General features: G+C 44.9%; 2 protein-coding genes across 2 annotated transcripts in view; one reads left to right on the top strand and one right to left on the bottom strand.

Annotated features, from left to right (window-relative positions):
* Positions 1 to 2,719, bottom strand: part of thap7 (THAP domain containing 7) — a 29,303-nt gene extending 26,584 nt beyond the window's left edge. Inside the window, exon 1 of the mRNA XM_080516456.1 lies at positions 2,672 to 2,719. The gene's annotated coding sequence lies outside the window, so the exon portion shown is untranslated. The remainder of the gene's footprint in view (positions 1 to 2,671) is intronic.
* Positions 2,720 to 5,055: 2,336 nt separating this feature from the next.
* arhgef2a (Rho guanine nucleotide exchange factor (GEF) 2a) overlaps positions 5,056 to 17,065 on the top strand; it is a gene marked incomplete at its 5' end in the record, with an annotated part of 96,726 nt that continues 84,716 nt past the window's right edge. Inside the window, one exon of the mRNA XM_080516513.1 lies at positions 5,056 to 5,118. Coding sequence (XP_080372639.1) covers positions 5,056 to 5,118 — 63 coding nt within the window. The remainder of the gene's footprint in view (positions 5,119 to 17,065) is intronic.

The following is a 17,065-nucleotide window of genomic DNA, read 5'->3' as shown; positions in this document are numbered from 1 at the left end:
CTGGTGTACCTGCACATCCAGTCAGAACAGATCGAGCTCAGAGAGAGGATTGCTGCAGAGCACGTGAATATATTTGGATAGGCTGGGTGGCTCTGGACGTTAAAGTCTGCAGCTGACTGACTGTGAAACTCCAGACTCGTCTTGTTTCCACCGTAGACTTTATACAGAGCAGAGCCACTCGGTGCCACGGAGCAGGGAATGTGGCTGCTGTGTTGGTCGGCCGTGTTTCCTGATCCATGGTCCTGGTACCCCGACGGACGGGGACCGGAAAAGTGAACCCCTTTGGAGCGGTTTGGAGCCGTTGTTTCCACATTCCTGCGGTGGAAACGCGAACCGGAACGGACTAGACCGGTCTAACCCTGAACTTTCTGTGCGGTGGAAACGGGGCTTTAGTCATCAATTTAAGTTAATCCATTCTCTGTTATAATTTAAAAAGTCTTTAAAATGTGATTTAATTTATACATATCGGTTATGTGAATAGTCTGTGCAGTACATTTCCTTAATTGAAAAAAAGAATATCTACAAATCATTCAACATTTCAGCATAGCTGCTTTTCCCACAGGGCGAATAAAGTGAGTCATGTAATGTTAGATTATATTAACTTGAATTAATTCTTCGATGTAATCTGCCATTTTGGCTTCACTGTCAGTGACAAAAGCTTTGAATTCTGCTCCAGCCTGTTGATATTTAAACAAGGAAGTGTCTGCAGCCTCAGAGACCACGTGTCCATTGTGATTGTGGTCAAGGGTCATAGGGAGAACCTGGACGGAATGAAGTCTGCCTCTCTGATTCAAAAGTCTGCGTGTCTTTAGAATCACTCTCTTTTCCCATCCTTAAGTTGGGGAGAGCGCGGCCGTCCTGTACAAGCTGACCATGTGGTGAGAATGCCTTTGTTAAATAAATGATTGTCTTAATTCTGAACCAACTCAGATCTGTTGTTTCCTCAACTAACCAGTTAGGAACATGCACAATCTGAAGAATAGATACACATTTGATCTAGCAGTAGCAGCTGGACTGCTGTCGCAAGAATTAATCAGTGAACTAGTGATCGAATTTGAACGAATCGCTCAAAACCCGCGAGTCAATTTACTGAACGGTGACTCATGAGTTTTCACGTTCATTAACTCGTTCACTGAGTCATTCTTGCTACAGCCTCCAGCCGCAGAGGAAAATATAAGTGTCACTGTTCTGCTGCTCGTCGAACTCCATTACTCACTTTAGTGGCCCTGTGAGAAAAGCAGCTGTAATGCTAAGAGCAGCTGTAATGCTAAAAGAGCTGCTAAAAGAGTTGCTAAAAGCAGCTTGTAGCCGAGCCGCTAACGCTAGCTGCTAAGCACAGCAGCTTCCGGCTCCTTACAGTCACATGAGGCTTTCAGCAGCTCCAGTCAGCTTGTAGGTGAAGTTCAGCACGAATGACTGACTCGCCTCGTTTCAATCGTTCAGCTCACATGCCCGAGTCAGCTCCAAACTCAAAAGAGTCGTTCACTGAATCGGTCAGTAGCACTTCCGCTGTGTCGTTCACCTCATGAGCGGTGAGGCTCCGCCCCTCCCTCACCTGAAAATGTGCAGCGGCGCTCCGCTCAGAAAGTTTCTGAGTGACGGCGGAGAAAAAAAAACACTTGTTGTTTGTTTCACAAAGCTTATAGAGATAAATACATGAATAATACATGGATAAATACACAATAAACAATGTTAAAATAGGACTGAAGTGTGTATTGTGTTACATTTAATATTGTCCCCTATAATTAGTTCTGCCTTATGAACGTCACATTATTTATTGATACTAGTTAAAAAAGAAAATCAGAATGTTGGAAGGAAAAAAAAATCACATGTATATATGAATATATAGTGTATATCTGCCATTCTGGATGCCAGGTATTTATTCAGTTTAATCATTTATCTAATTTATTTTCTGCTTCAACTAAACCTCAGAAACAACACACATAATCTAGAATAAGGAGACCAGGGCCACTAAAAACTAATGTGTACTTGTTTATTTTCCTCAGAAGTGTTTCAGCATGTTACTATGAATACATGATTCTCCCCCTGGTTCATGTTCAGCTGAGCCTCCAGGTCCTGGAGTGGCGGAAATAGTGCGCATGCGCAACTGAATCAAACGACTCAGACAACCGGTTCACTTGGATGAACGACTCAAACACCCGTGAGTCTGTTCAAGGAGTCGGGTTTCTCGTCACTACAGTGAACGAGTTAATGAACGCGATAACTCGTGAGACACCGTTCAGTAAAATGCCTCGCGGGTTTTGAACGATCCCTTCAAACTCGTTCATCGCACTCACTGTGTTCTATTGTCAATAAAGTTGTTCAAACTGGGCATTGCGCTGTATGAACGTATGTCACAAATGTCCATGTCGCTTCACCTCTGACAGCTCGGACTTAAAGTGCGCATGTTTCATATGTGTCCGGTTCTTCAGAGCTCCAGTTTAAAGTTGTAAATAAGCTTAACTTTGACCGGACGCTGATTTATAAACGCAGCTTGGGCGGACTTATTGCGTTAGCATGAAGCAGCTGTGAAGGCAACTCCGTGAGCTTTGAATGCTACATGCTAACTGCAGTGTTAACCTGAAACACCGCCTGAAGTCACGACTTCACGTTTAACCACGTCACTGTGGTGTTTTTAATTCAAGAGGAGCAATAAGCAGTGAAATGGTACCTTAGCATTGTAGCAGTTGACCTCACGAAGATGGCCGACTGCGTCTTCGTCTCCTGTTTTCTTTCGGTTTCAAAGAAACTTTATTTACACAGCCGGAACTTCAGACATACACGTTAGAAGTGTGGCAGCCATCTTGGATGGGTCTCGTCTTGTTGACCGGGGAAGAAAACCGAATGATGAATCATTTAAAACCCGTTTCTGTTCACGTGGTTTAGTTTGTTGTCCACAACAGACTAAAAGTCATTTTTCAAGATGAATATGATACTGTAGTGATCAGGGAGTTGGTCGCTGCAGGGCATGATGGGAGTTCAGGTTATCATGTGTTGCCAGAGGTTATTAAGGGTTATTGTTGGGGTTGTTGTGTGTGTTGACTTGTGCTTATGTTGTGTTTTTGTTCCTCAGTTCAGATAGTTCATTATTTCATCTAGTTTAGTTTGGTTTTGTTAGATGTTGGTGGGCAACCATGAGTGAGAAATGTGTGGTGTAAAGTGTCATCCTGCTATGAAGTACTGGTTTGGGGTCAAATAAAAGTCTTTGGTAATCAGCTGCAGTGTCTATTTATCACCCAGTAAAAAATATAATCCAGCATGTTGATAAATGTCTTCAACACATTTTGATAACATCTTAACTGGTAGTGTTAAAGGTATACAGGAGGAATTTCAGGAATTTTAGGAAAGAACCCCGCTCTCCACCATTTGAAAAAAATGCGCATGCGCAACGCTGTACCTGCTCCCGAGACGGAACGCCTACTAAAACGTGTGCGAGAGACGTGACGAGCCCAGTTCTCCTCGTGCACGCTCTGTTTACAAGTCACAAGTCGGCATCGCTCACATAAGCTCACTTTACAAGAAGATTTGCACCAGAGGGGGTGAAACTGTGTAAAAATGTGGGAGAATAATGCGTGGGGTCGGCCACCGGCTTGATGAGAACCGTGTGGAGTGAGCTGCGCGCATATATCACCAGAATGATTGACAATTGGGAGGACCAGTTATTTTGATGATCCACCCGGAAGAAGAAAATCCTCTACTATACCTTTAAGAATGATTCCTGGGGATTTATAACATTATTATATTCTAATTTATTCTATTCTATTCTCTATTGCAACTTTTTTTCTCCTTCCATCTACAAAACAACATATTAGCTACAACCATTGAAATAGAAATGGTTATCGAAATGTGAAAATCTGGATTTATGACTTCTCCCCGCTTCGTATTGTTGCAGTAAAGCTGCTGCTGTAGAAATATTCTGTCAGATTTTAAAGGTTTTGTTTTTGTTTCTGAATTGAATACCACAAATCTGGCAATATTATTGTTTGTCAAATTTAATAAAAATGTAAATGTATTTGTTTATAATCAAATAAAAACAATCATTAGTGAATAAACAAGATGGGGGTTTGTGTGATGGTGCCACAGTGTCTGAGTCCTCCTCCAAACAACAAACACTTTATGTGAGAGGACAACGTCCTGCCTGTTCCACTGAGGAAGTAGGAAGTGTTTCATCAACCAAACAGGAAGTGTTTCATCAACCAAACAGGAAGTGTTTCATCAACCAAACAGGAAGTGTTTCATCAACCGAACAGGAAGTGTTTCATCAACCGAACAGGAAGTGTTTCATCAACCGAACAGGAAGTGTTTCATCAGCCAAACAGGAAGTGTTTCATCAACCGAACAGGAAGTGTTTCATCAGCCAAACAGGAAGTGTTTCATCAACCGAACAGGAAGTGTTTCATCAGCCAAACAGGAAGTGTTTCAGCTCGGGCTGATTTGCAGCCCCCCAGGAACCATTAAGCCCTCTAGGAACCATTAAGCTCGTCCAGGTCCATTTAAGACCTCTGTGGTTGAGTTCACAGATAAATTAGTGTTGAACTTCTGGTGTGTGCATGTTTTTGAGGTTGTATATATATTTTTGCACTTGTTTTTGTGCGTGAGTGTGTGTGTGCATGCGTCTGTGTTTGTGTGTGTGTGCGCACGCGGGCGCGCGTGTGTGTGTGTGTGCACGCATGAGTGTGTGTGTGTGTGTGTGTCTGTGCATGCGTCTGCGTTTGTGTGTGTGTGTGCGCACGCGCGTGTGTCTGTGCGCGCGTGTGTGTGTGTGTGCCCGCGTGTGTGTGTGTGTGTGTGTGTGTGTGTGTGTGTGTGTGTGTGTGTGTGTGTGAGGGGGCGGTGATGATTCAGAAGTCAGATTTCTCACAGGAACAGTCACTTCACGAGAAGCAGAAGCAGCCGGCCGGCCAGAGCAGATTATCTTCTACTTTTTCATTCCTGGGCATCAGAGAGAAATCAGGTAGGAATCAAAGAGAAATCAGGGAGGAATTAAGGAGGAATCAGGAAAGACTTCTTGACTGTGGATTTGTCAACGTTGGCTCTGGGAGAAGATCCATCGTCATGTCCAGAGTAACCAATCTGTCCAAACTGCGACAGGAGAGGATGAGAGAGATCAACATGAGGGTGAGTCTCTGTTTCATGTTTCTGCAAACACTGGAGCTCAGGACAGAACTGACAGGACAGGACTGACAGTAGAGGACAAGACAATACAGGACAAGACTGAATTGAACTGACAGGACAGGACTGACAGGTCTGAAAGGACAGGACAGGACACGACAGAACTGACAGAACAGACAGAACAGGACTGACAGGACTGAACTGACAGGACACGACAGAATTGACAGATTAGGACAGAACTAACAGGACAGCACTGCCAGGAGAAGACTGAAAGGACAGAAAAGGACAGGACTGACAGGTCAGAACTGACAGGACTGAACTGGCAGGGCAGGACAGGATTGAACTGATGGGACAGGACTGACAGAACAGGACTGACAGGACAGGACTGAACTGACAGGATAGGACCAACAGGACAGGCCAGAACGGAACTGACAGAACAGGACAGGAATGATGGAATAGTTCTGAAAGGACAGGACAGAATGGACAGACAGGCCAGAACTGACAGGATAGGACCAACAGGACAGGACAGAACGGAACTGACAGAACAGGACAGGAATGATGGAATAGTTCTGAAAGGACAGGACAGGATGGACAGACAGGCCAGAACTGACAGGATAAGACTAACAGAGCAGGACAGAACAGGACAGGACTGACACGACTGAACTGACAGGACATGACAAATATGACAGGACGGTACTGAAAGGACAGGACAGAACTGACAGGACAGTACTAACAGGACAGAACTGACAGGACAGGACAGGACAGGACTGAACTGACAGGACAGAACTGAGAGGTCAGGACTGACAGAACAGGACAGGACAGGACAGGACAGGACAGGACAGGACAGGACAGGACAGGACAGGACAGGACAGGACAGAACTGACAGGACAGAACTGAGAGGTCTGGACAGGACGGGACAGGACAGGACAGGACAGGACAGGACAGGACTGAACTGACAGGACAGAACTGAGAGGTCAGGACTGACAGAAACAGACCAACATGACACAACCAGGCTTTTCCTCTGGTCGGTCAGAGGGACGATGCAGAAATGATGGAGGATGATGGAAAGATGATGGATGGACAATGGACGCACAATGGAGTGATGATGGAGGGATGATGGAGGGACAATCGAGGGATGATGGAGGGATGATGGAGGGACAATCGAGGGATGATGGAGGGATGATGGAGGGACAATCGAGGGATGATGGAGGGATGATGGAGGGACCATTTAGGGATGATGAGATTGGTTGAGCACGTCCTGGTTGTCCTGCACTGAAACAGACAACATTACAGGTAGTAACATTACATTTCAAGTAGTAATATTATTCTCCAGGTAGTAACATTATATGTCAAGTAGTCATATTACTCTCCAGGTAGTAACATTACATTTCAAGTAGTAATATTACTCTCCAGGTAGTAACATTACCCTTCAAGTAGTAATATTACTCTCCAGGTAGTAACATTACCCTTCAAGTAGTAATATTACTCTCCAGGTAGTAACATTACCCTTCAAGTAGTAATATTACTCTCCAGGTAGTAACATTACATTTCAAGTAGTCATATTACTCTCCAGGTAGTAACATTACATTTCAAGTAGTCATATTACTCTCCAGGTAGTAACATTACCCTTCAAGTAGTAATATTACTCTCCAGGTAGTAACATTACATTTCAAGTAGTCATATTACTCTCCAGGTAGTAACATTACCCTTCAAGTAGTAATATTACTCTCCAGGTAGTAACATTACCCTTCAAGTAGTAATATTACTCTCCAGGTAGTACCATTATAGGTAGTAACATTACCCTTCAAGTAGTAATATTACTCTCCAGGTAGTAACATTACCCTTCAAGTAGTAATATTTCTCTCCAGGTAGTAACATTACCCTTCAAGTAGTAATATTACTCTCCAGGTAGTAACATTACCCTTCAAGTAGTAATATTACTCTCCAGGTAGTAACATTACATTTCAAGTAGTCATATTACTCTCCAGGTAGTAACATTACCCTTCAAGTAGTAATATTACTCTCCAGGTAGTAACATTACCCTTCAAGTAGTAATATTACTCTCCAGGTAGTACCATTATAGGTAGTAACATTACCCTTCAAGTAGTAATATTACTCTCCAGGTAGTAACATTACCCTTCAAGTAGTAATATTTCTCTCCAGGTAGTAACATTACCCTTCAAGTAGTAATATTTCTCTCCAGGTAGTAACATTACCCTTCAAGTAGTAATATTTCTCTCCAGGTAGTAACATTACCCTTCAAGTAGTAATATTACTCTCCAGGTAGTAACATTACCCTTCAAGTAGTAATATTACTCTCCAGGTAGTAACATTACCCTTCAAGTAGTAATATTACTCTCCAGGTAGTAACATTACCCTTCAAGTAGTAATATTCCTCTCCGGGTAGTACCATTATAGGTAGTAACATTACCCTTCAAGTAGTAATATTACTCTCCAGGTAGTAACATTACCCTTCAAGTAGTAATATTACTCTCCAGGTAGTAACATTACCCTTCAAGTAGTAATATTACTCTCCAGGTAGTAACATTACCCTTCAAGTAGTAATATTACTCTCCAGGTAGTAACATTACCCTTCAAGTAGTAATATTTCTCTCCAGGTAGTAACATTATAGGTAGTAACATTACCCTTCAAGTAGTAATATTACTCTCCAGGTAGTAACATTACCCTTCAAGTAGTAATATTCCTCTCCGGGTAGTACCATTATAGGTAGTAACATTACCCTCCAGATTTCATGGTTCAGTCTAATGAGATTTAAGTTGAGTCAGTGTGGAAGGATCTAATCAAGAGAAGTGATGGAGCTGCTTCACCTCCTCCTAAGCTCTTGGTTCTGGTTCTGCTGGTTCTCTGCAGGCTCTCCACACACTGAATGTAGGTGGTGTGTGTGTGTGTGTGTGTGTGTGTGTGTGCGTGCGTGTGTGTTCAGTCCCTAGATATTTGACTGTATTGACTATAGCAACTGTTGCCATAGCAACAGATGAGCATTACTAATATCTGGGATTGTCAGCCTTAAAACTGAGCACACTTGGGGTCCATCCAAAAAGTCCCTCCTATCTCCTTCTCTATCGACTTTTCCTTAACCCGGAAGTGTTTTGTGTAGCAGCCATGATAAGGACTGTCTGAATTCTTAATATGCAAAGAAAGCAATAATCTACATTGAACAACGTTAAATCATCTAAAACCCAAATATGCTTTTTGTAGTTTTTTTCAGGAACTTGTAGTTCTTTCCCCGCCACGACAGACGTCACTAACTTGTGCTGCCGTCACATTATTATGACATCACTAAGTGAAAGTGCAGTCCGACTGCCACACTGACGTCATTGCCTTTCACTAACTCCTTTAAGAAGCCTCCTAACACCTTTCCTTCACCCTGTGATGTCATCCAGGGGGTTCAGGTAAAGTCCATACGGACGTACGCACACACACACACACACACACACATACAGCAGAGAAGAATGAGATCCAAAAATGAACACTGGGGGAAAACGGACGTTCTCGTGGACAGAACACCAAGTAGGATTGTTTTTATGGTGACTGTCAAAATAAAACCACCAAGTAGGATTGTTATTATGGTGACTGTCAAAATAAAACCACCAAGTTGGATTGTTATTACGGTGACTGTCAAAATAAAACCACCAAGTTGGATTGTTATTATGGTGACTGTCAAAATAAAACCACCAAGTTGGATTGTTATTACGGTGACTGTCAAAATAAAACCACCAAGTTGGATTGTTATTATGGTGACTGTCAAAATAAAACCGCCAAGTTGGATTGTTATTACGGTGACTGTCAAAATAAAACCACCAAGTTGGATTGTTATTACGGTAACTGTCAAAATAAAACCACCAAGTTGGATTGTTATTATGGTGACTGTCAAAATAAAACCACCAAGTTGGATTGTTATTACGGTGACTGTCAAAATAAAACCACCAAGTTGGATTGTTATTAAGGTGACTGTCAAAATAAAACCACCAAGTTGGATTGTTATTACGGTGACAGTCAAAATAAAACCACCAAGTTGGATTGTTATTACGGTGACTGTCAAAATAAAACCACCAAGTTGGATTGTTATTACGGTGACTGTCAAAATAAAACCACCAAGTTGGATTGTTATTACGGTGACTGTCAAAATAAAACCACCAAGTTGGATTGTTATTAAGGTGACTGTCAAAATAAAACCACCAAGTTGGATTGTTATTACGGTGACTGTCAAAATAAAACCACCAAGTTTGATTGTTATTACGGTGACTGTCAAAATAAAACCACCAAGTTGGATTGTTATTAAGGTGACTGTCAAAATAAAACCACCAAGTTGGATTGTTATTATGGTGACTGTCAAAATAAAACCACCAAGTTGGATTGTTATTATGGTGACTGTCAAAATAAAACCACCAAGTTGGATTGTTATTACGGTGACTGTCAAAATAAAACCACCAAGTTGGATTGTTGTTACGGTGACTGTCAAAATAAAACCACCAAGTTGGATTGTTATTATGGTGACTGTCAAAATAAAACCACCAAGTTGGATTGTTATTATGGTGACTGTCAAAATAAAACCACCAAGTTGGATTGTTATTATGGTGACTGTCAAAATAAAACCACCAAGTTGGATTGTTATTATGGTGACTGTCAAAATAAAACCACCAAGTTGGATTGTTATTACGGTGACTGTCAAAATAAAACCACCAAGTTGGATTGTTGTTACGGTGACTGTCAAAATAAAACCACCAAGTTGGATTGTTATTATGGTGACTGTCAAACTAAAAGTACTAAGTCCAGGAGAATATGGACTGGGAGTAATGACACCATGAAGGAAACTTGGTTCTGGTTGGCTCTACTGAGCATGTGCAGAAGAACTAGATACTAAGGCAACAGTGACCTGAACCAGGATCAGTACCAGCTTCATGACGAGGACCAGGATCAGTACCAGCTTCATGACGAGGACCAGGATCAGTACCAGCTTCATGACGAGGACCAGGATCAGTACCAGCTTCATGACGAGGACCAGGATCAGTACCTGCTTCATGACGAGGACCGGGATCAATACCTGCTTCATGACGAGGACCAGGATCAGTACCTGCTTCATGACGAGGACCGGGATCAGTACCTGCTTCATGACGAGGACCGGGATCAGTACCAGCTTCATGACGAGGACCAGGATCAGTACCTGCTTCATGACGAGGACCGGGATCAGTACCTGCTTTATGACGAGGACCAGGATCAGTACCAGCTTCATGACGAGGACCAGGATCAGTACCAGCTTCATGACGAGGACCAGGATCAGTACCTGCTTCATGACGAGGACCGGGATCAATACCTGTTTCATGACGAGGACCAGGATCAGTACCTGCTTCATGACGAGGACCGGGATCAGTACCTGCTTCATGACGAGGACCGGGATCAGTACCAGCTTCATGACGAGGACCGGGATCAGTACCTGCTTCATGACGAGGACCGGGATCAGTACCTGCTTCATGACGAGGACCGGGATCAGTACCAGCTTCATGACGAGGACCGGGATCAGTACCTGCTTCATGACGAGGACCGGGATCAGTACCTGCTTTATGACGAGGACCAGGATCAGTACCTGCTTCATGACGAGGACCAGGATCAGTACCAGCTTCATGACGAGGACCAGGATCAGTACCAGCTTCATGACGAGGACCGGGATCAATACCTGCTTCATGACGAGGACCAGGATCAGTACCTGCTTCATGACGAGGACTGGGATCAGTACCTGCTTCATGACGAGGACCGGGATCAGTACCAGCTTCATGACGAGGACCAGGATCAGTACCTGCTTCATGACGAGGACCGGGATCAATACCTGCTTCATGACGAGGACCAGGATCAGTACCTGCTTCATGACGAGGACCGGGATCAGTACCTGCTTCATGACGAGGACCAGGATCAGTACCTGCTTCATGACGAGGACCGGGATCAGTACCAGCTTCATGACGAGGACCGGGATCAGTACCTGCTTCATGACGAGGACCGGGATCAATACCTGCTTCATGACGAGGACCAGGATCAGTACCTGCTTCATGACGAGGACTGGGATCAGTACCTGCTTCATGACGAGGACCGGGATCAGTACCAGCTTCATGACGAGGACCAGGATCAGTACCTGCTTCATGACGAGGACCGGGATCAGTACCTGCTTTATGACGAGGACCAGGATCAGTACCAGCTTCATGACGAGGACCAGGATCAGTACCTGCTTCATGACGAGGACCAGGATCAGTACCAGCTTCATGACGAGGACCAGGATCAGTACCTGCTTTATGACGAGGACCAGGATCAGTACCAGCTTCATGACGAGGACCAGGATCAGTACCAGCACGCCTCCTCTGACAGTCTCCAGTCTCAGTACCAGAAGATGCTCACTACTGCCACCCAGAGCTCAGATGTGGAATTATTACAAATACTTCCTGAACCTTGAATCATTGTTTGGTGGATGCTTCTTGTCACTTCCTGGTAGACCTGTCACTTCCTGGTAGACCTGCCACTTCCTGGTAAACCTGCCACTTCCTGGTAGACCTTTCACTTCCTGGTAGACCTGCCACTTCCTGGTAAACCTGCCACTTCCTGGTAGACCTGCCACTTCCTGGTAAACCTGCCACTTCCTGGTAGACCTTTCACTTCCTGGTAGACCTGCCACTTCCTGGTAAACCTGCCACTTCCTGGTAGACCTTTCACTTCCTGGTAAACCTGTCCCTTCCTGGTAGACCTGCCACTTCCTGGTAAACCTGTCCCTTCCTGGTAAACCTGCCACTTCCTGGTAAACCTGTCACTTCCTGGTATACCTGTCACTTCCTGGTAGACCTGCCACTTCCTGGTAGACCTGTCACTTCCTGGTAGACCTGCCACTTCCTGGTAGACCTGTCACTTCCTGGTAAACCTGTCCCTTCCTGGTAGACCTGCCACTTCCTGGTAAACCTGCCACTTCCTGGTAGACCTTTCACTTCCTGGTAAACCTGTCCCTTCCTGGTAGACCTGCCACTTCCTGGTAAACCTGTCCCTTCCTGGTAAACCTGCCACTTCCTGGTAAACCTGTCACTTCCTGGTATACCTGTCACTTCCTGGTAGACCTGCCACTTCCTGGTAGACCTGTCACTTCCTGGTAGACCTGCCACTTCCTGGTAGACCTGTCACTTCCTGGTAGACCTGCCACTTCCTGGTAGACCTTTCACTTCCTGGTAAACCTGCCACTTCCTGGTAAACCTGTCACTTCCTGGTAGACCTGTCACTTCCTGGTAGACCTGCCACTTCCTGGTAAACCTGTCACTTCCTGGTAAACCTGTCAATTCCTGGTAGACCTGCCACTTCCTGGTAGACCTGTCACTTCCTGGTAGACCTTTCACTTCCTGGTAAACCTGTCACTTCCTGGTAGACCTGCCACTTCCTGGTAGACCTGTCACTTCCTGGTAGACCTGTCACTTCCTGGTAGACCTGCCACTTCCTGGTAAACCTGCCACTTCCTGGTAGACCTTTCACTTCCTGGTAAACCTGTCCCTTCCTGGTAGACCTGCCACTTCCTGGTAAACCTGTCCCTTCCTGGTAAACCTGCCACTTCCTGGTAAACCTGTCACTTCCTGGTATACCTGTCACTTCCTGGTAGACCTGCCACTTCCTGGTAGACCTGTCACTTCCTGGTAGACCTGCCACTTCCTGGTAGACCTGTCACTTCCTGGTAGACCTGCCACTTCCTGGTAGACCTTTCACTTCCTGGTAAACCTGCCACTTCCTGGTAAACCTGTCACTTCCTGGTAGACCTGTCACTTCCTGGTAGACCTGCCACTTCCTGGTAAACCTGTCACTTCCTGGTAAACCTGTCAATTCCTGGTAGACCTGCCACTTCCTGGTAGACCTGTCACTTCCTGGTAGACCTACCACTTCCTGGTAGACCTGTCACTTCCTGGTAAACCTGTCACTTCCTGGTAGACCTGTCACTTCCTGGTAAACCTGTCACTTCCTGGTAGACCTTTCACTTCCTGGTAAACCTGTCACTTCCTGGTAGACCTGCCACTTCCTGGTAGACCTGCCACTTCCTGGTAAACCTGTCACTTCCTGGTAGACCTGTCACTTCCTGGTAGACATGCCACTTCCTGGTAAACCTGTCACTTCCTGGTAGACCTGCCACTTCCTGGTAAACCTGTCACTTCCTGGTAAACCTGTCACTTCCTGGTAGACCTGCCACTTCCTGGTAGACCTGCCACTTCCTGGTAAACCTGTCACTTCCTGGTAGACCTGTCACTTCCTGGTAGACCTGCCACTTCCTGGTAAACCTGTCACTTCCTGGTAGACCTGCCACTTCCTGGTAGACCTTTCACTTCCTGGTAGACCTGCCACTTCCTGGTAGACCTGTTATTTCCTGGTAGACCTGTCACTTCCTGGTGGACTTGTCACTTCCTGGTAGACCTGTCACTTCCTGGTGGACTTGTCACTTCCTGGTAGACCTGCCACTTCCTGGTAGACCTGCCACTTCCTGGTAAACCTGTCACTTCCTGGTGGACTTGTCACTTCCTGGTAAACCTGTCACTTCCTGGTGGACTTGTCACTTCCTCGTAGACCTTTCACTGTCTGGTAAACATGTCAGGTTGGCCTCCAGGCAGCCTACCTACTAGTAGGCCTGTTATTTTCCTGGTAGGTATGTCACCTCCTGGAGGGCTTGTCACTTGTGAGTTCATTCAGGAGGAAAGCAGGTCAGACAGGTGTAGTTTTAATGAAGTGGCTCATCCAGGAAGACTCCAGCAACTCTTCTAGAAGCTTCTGTCATTGGTAAGAGAGTAACACAGAGCAACGTGTGTGTCTTTCCTGCTTCTTACAAACTCGCCGAAGTAAAGTGACGACAGTTAAAGACCACACACACACACACACACACACACACACACACACACACACACACACACACACACACACACACACACACACACACACACACACACACACACACACACACACACACACACACACGCAACGCTGGTTTTCTACCATCAAAAGATAAAGTTTACAGATTTTGTGTCTGTTGTTGTTCTTCTGCTACTTTCATGTTTAGATTCAATTTATGTTAATATTTGTAAAGTTCTGTTCAGGTTGGTTTGGTCTCATAGTGTATGGATTGGTATGGAACCTGTAAATAGTGTATGTCATTATGTCATCAACCAGGGTTGTCTGTTGTCCTTCACCCCTCCCCTCCCCCAGCGTTCCTACCCCTATTGTGTCCAGCAGCCAATGAAGGAAGGAGCAATAGGAGGACATTCTATGGGTTCGTCCAAAATGTCCCTCCTATCTCCTCATTTATAGACTTTACCTTAACCCCTGGATGACATCACGGTTAAGGACAGGTGTTAGAAGGCTTCCTAAAGGAGTTAAGAAGGGTGTGAGGGGGCTTCCTAAAGGGGTTAAGGAAAGGTGTTAGAAGGCTTCCGAAAGGAGTTAAGGAAAGGTGTTAGGAGGCTTCCTAAAGGGGTTAAGGAAAGGTGTTAGGAGGCTTCCTAAAGGGGTTAAGGAAAGGTGTTAGAAGGCTTCCTAAAGGGGTTAAGGAAAGGTGTTAGAAGGCTTCCTAAAGGGGTTAAGGAAAGGTGTTAGGAGGCTTCCTAAAGGAGTTAAGGAAAGGTGTTAGAAGGCTTCCGAAAGGAGTTAAGGAAAGGTGTTAGGAGGCTTCCTAAAGGGGTTAAGGAAAGGTGTTAGGAGGCTTCCTAAAGGGGTTAAGGAAAGGTGTTAGAAGGCTTCCTAAAGGGGTTAAGGAAAGGTGTTAGAAGGCTTCCTAAAGGGGTTAAGGAAAGGTGTTAGGAGGCTTCCTAAAGGGGTTAAGGAAAGGTGTTAGAAGGCTTCCTAAAGGGGTTAAGGAAAGGTGTTAGGAGGCTTCCTAAAGGAGTTAGTGAAAGGTGTTAGAAGGCTTCCTAAAGGGGTTAAGGAAAGGTGTTAGAAGGCTTCCTAAAGGGGTTAAGGAAAGGTGTTAGGAGGCTTCCTAAAGGAGTTAGTGAAAGGCGATAACGTCAGTGTGGCAGTCAGACCTCACTTTCACTTTGTGACATCATAACAATGCGACGGTGGTGGAAGTTAGTGACGTCTGCCGTGGTGGGGAAAGAAAAACCAGTTTCTAAAAATGGACTATAAAAAGTATATTTAGGTTTTAGATGATTTAAAGTTGTTCAATACAGATTATTACTTTGGTAACTTACATGATCTGCTCCTTTTTCTGCCATCATGAGTTTCTCTGAACACTCAGATGATCAGGTCCCTTTAAATATTGTTGCCGCAAGGAATTGTGGGGCAACATGAGCTGGTGTCCTTTGGTAAAGGAAGCATCGGTGTTTCCTAGGCTAAAGGAAGCATCAGTGTTTCCTAGACTAAAGGAGGTTCTAAAGGAAGCATCAGTGTTTCCTAGGCTAAAGGAGGCTCTAAAGGAAGCATCAGTGTTTCCTAGGCTAAAGGAGACTCTAAAGGAAGCATCAGTGTTTCCTAGGCTAAAGGAGACTCTAAAGGAAGCATCAGTGTTTCCTAGGCTAAAGGAGGCTCCAAAGGAAGCATCAGTGTTTCCTAGGCTAAAGGAAGCATCAGTGTTTCCTAGGCTAAAGGAGGCTCTAAAGGAAGCATCAGTGTTTCCTAGGCTAAAGGAGGCTCTAAAGGAACTATCAGTGTTTCCTATGCTAAAGGAGGCTCTAAAGGAAGCATCAGTGGTTCCTAGGCTAAAGGAAGCATCAGTGTTTCCTAGGCTAAAGTAGGATCAAAAGGAAGCATCAGTGTTTCCTATGCTAAAGGAAGCATCAGTGTTTCCTAGGCTAAAGGAGGCTCTAAAGGAAGCAGCAGTGTTTCCTAGGCTAAAGGAGGCTCTAAAGGAAGCATCAGTGTTTCCTAGGCTAAAGGAGGCTCTAAAGGAAGCATCAGTGTTTCCTATGCTAAAGGAGGCTCTAAAGGAAGCATCAGTGTTTCCTAGGCCAAAGGAGGCTCTAAATGAAGCATCAGTGTTTACTAGGCTAAAGGAAGCATCAGTGTTTCCTAGGCTAAAGGAAGCTCAAAAGGAAGCATCAGTGTTTCCTAGGCTAAAGGAGGTTCTAAAGGAAACATCAGTGTTTCCTAGGCTAAAGGAGGTTCTAAAGGAAACATCAGTGTTTCCTAGGCTAAAGGAGGTTCTAAAGGAAGCAGCAGTGTTTCCTAGGCTAAAGTAGGATCAAAAGGAAGCATCAGTGTTTCCTATGCTAAAGGAAGCATCAGTGTTTCCTAGGCTAAAGGAGGCTCTAAAGGAAGCAGCAGTGTTTCCTAGGCTAAAGGAGGCTCTAAAGGAAGCATCAGTGTTTCCTAGGCTAAAGGAGGCTCTAAAGGAAGCATCAGTGTTTCCTAGGCTAAAGGAGGTTCTAAAGGAAGCATCAGTGTTTCCTAGGCTAAAGGAGGCTCTAAAGGAAGCAGCAGTGTTTCCTAGGCTAAAGGAGGCTCTAAAGGAAGCATCAGTGTTTCCTAGGCTAAAGGAGGCTCTAAAGGAAGCATCAGTGTTTCCTAGGCTAAAGGAGGTTCTAAAGGAAGCATCAGTGTTTCCTAGGCTAAAGGAAGTTCTAAAGGAAGCATCAGTGTTTCCTAGGCTAAAGGAGGTTCTAAAGGAAACATCAGTGTTTCCTAGGCTAAAGGAGGCTCTTAAGGAAGCATCAGTGGTTCCTCGGCTAAAGGAAGCTCTAAAGGAAGCATCAGTGTTTCCTAGGCTAAAGGAAGCTCTAAAGGAAGCATCAGTGGTTCCTCGGCTAAAGGAAGCTCTAAAGGAAGCAGCAGTGTTTCCTAGGCTAAAGTAGGATCAAAAGGAAGCATCAGTGTTTCCTATGCTAAAGGAAGCATCAGTGTTTCCTAGGCTAAAGGAGGCTCTATAGGAAGCATCAGTGTTTCCTAGGCTAAAGGAGGCTCTAAAGGAAGCATCAGTGTTTCCTAGGCTAAAGGAGGCTC

The sequence above is a fragment of the Blennius ocellaris genome (genome assembly GCF_963422515.1).
Source record: "Blennius ocellaris genome assembly, chromosome: 20".
Taxonomy (NCBI): Eukaryota; Metazoa; Chordata; class Actinopteri; order Blenniiformes; family Blenniidae; genus Blennius; species Blennius ocellaris.
This window is presented reverse-complemented; position numbering and strand designations above follow the sequence as displayed.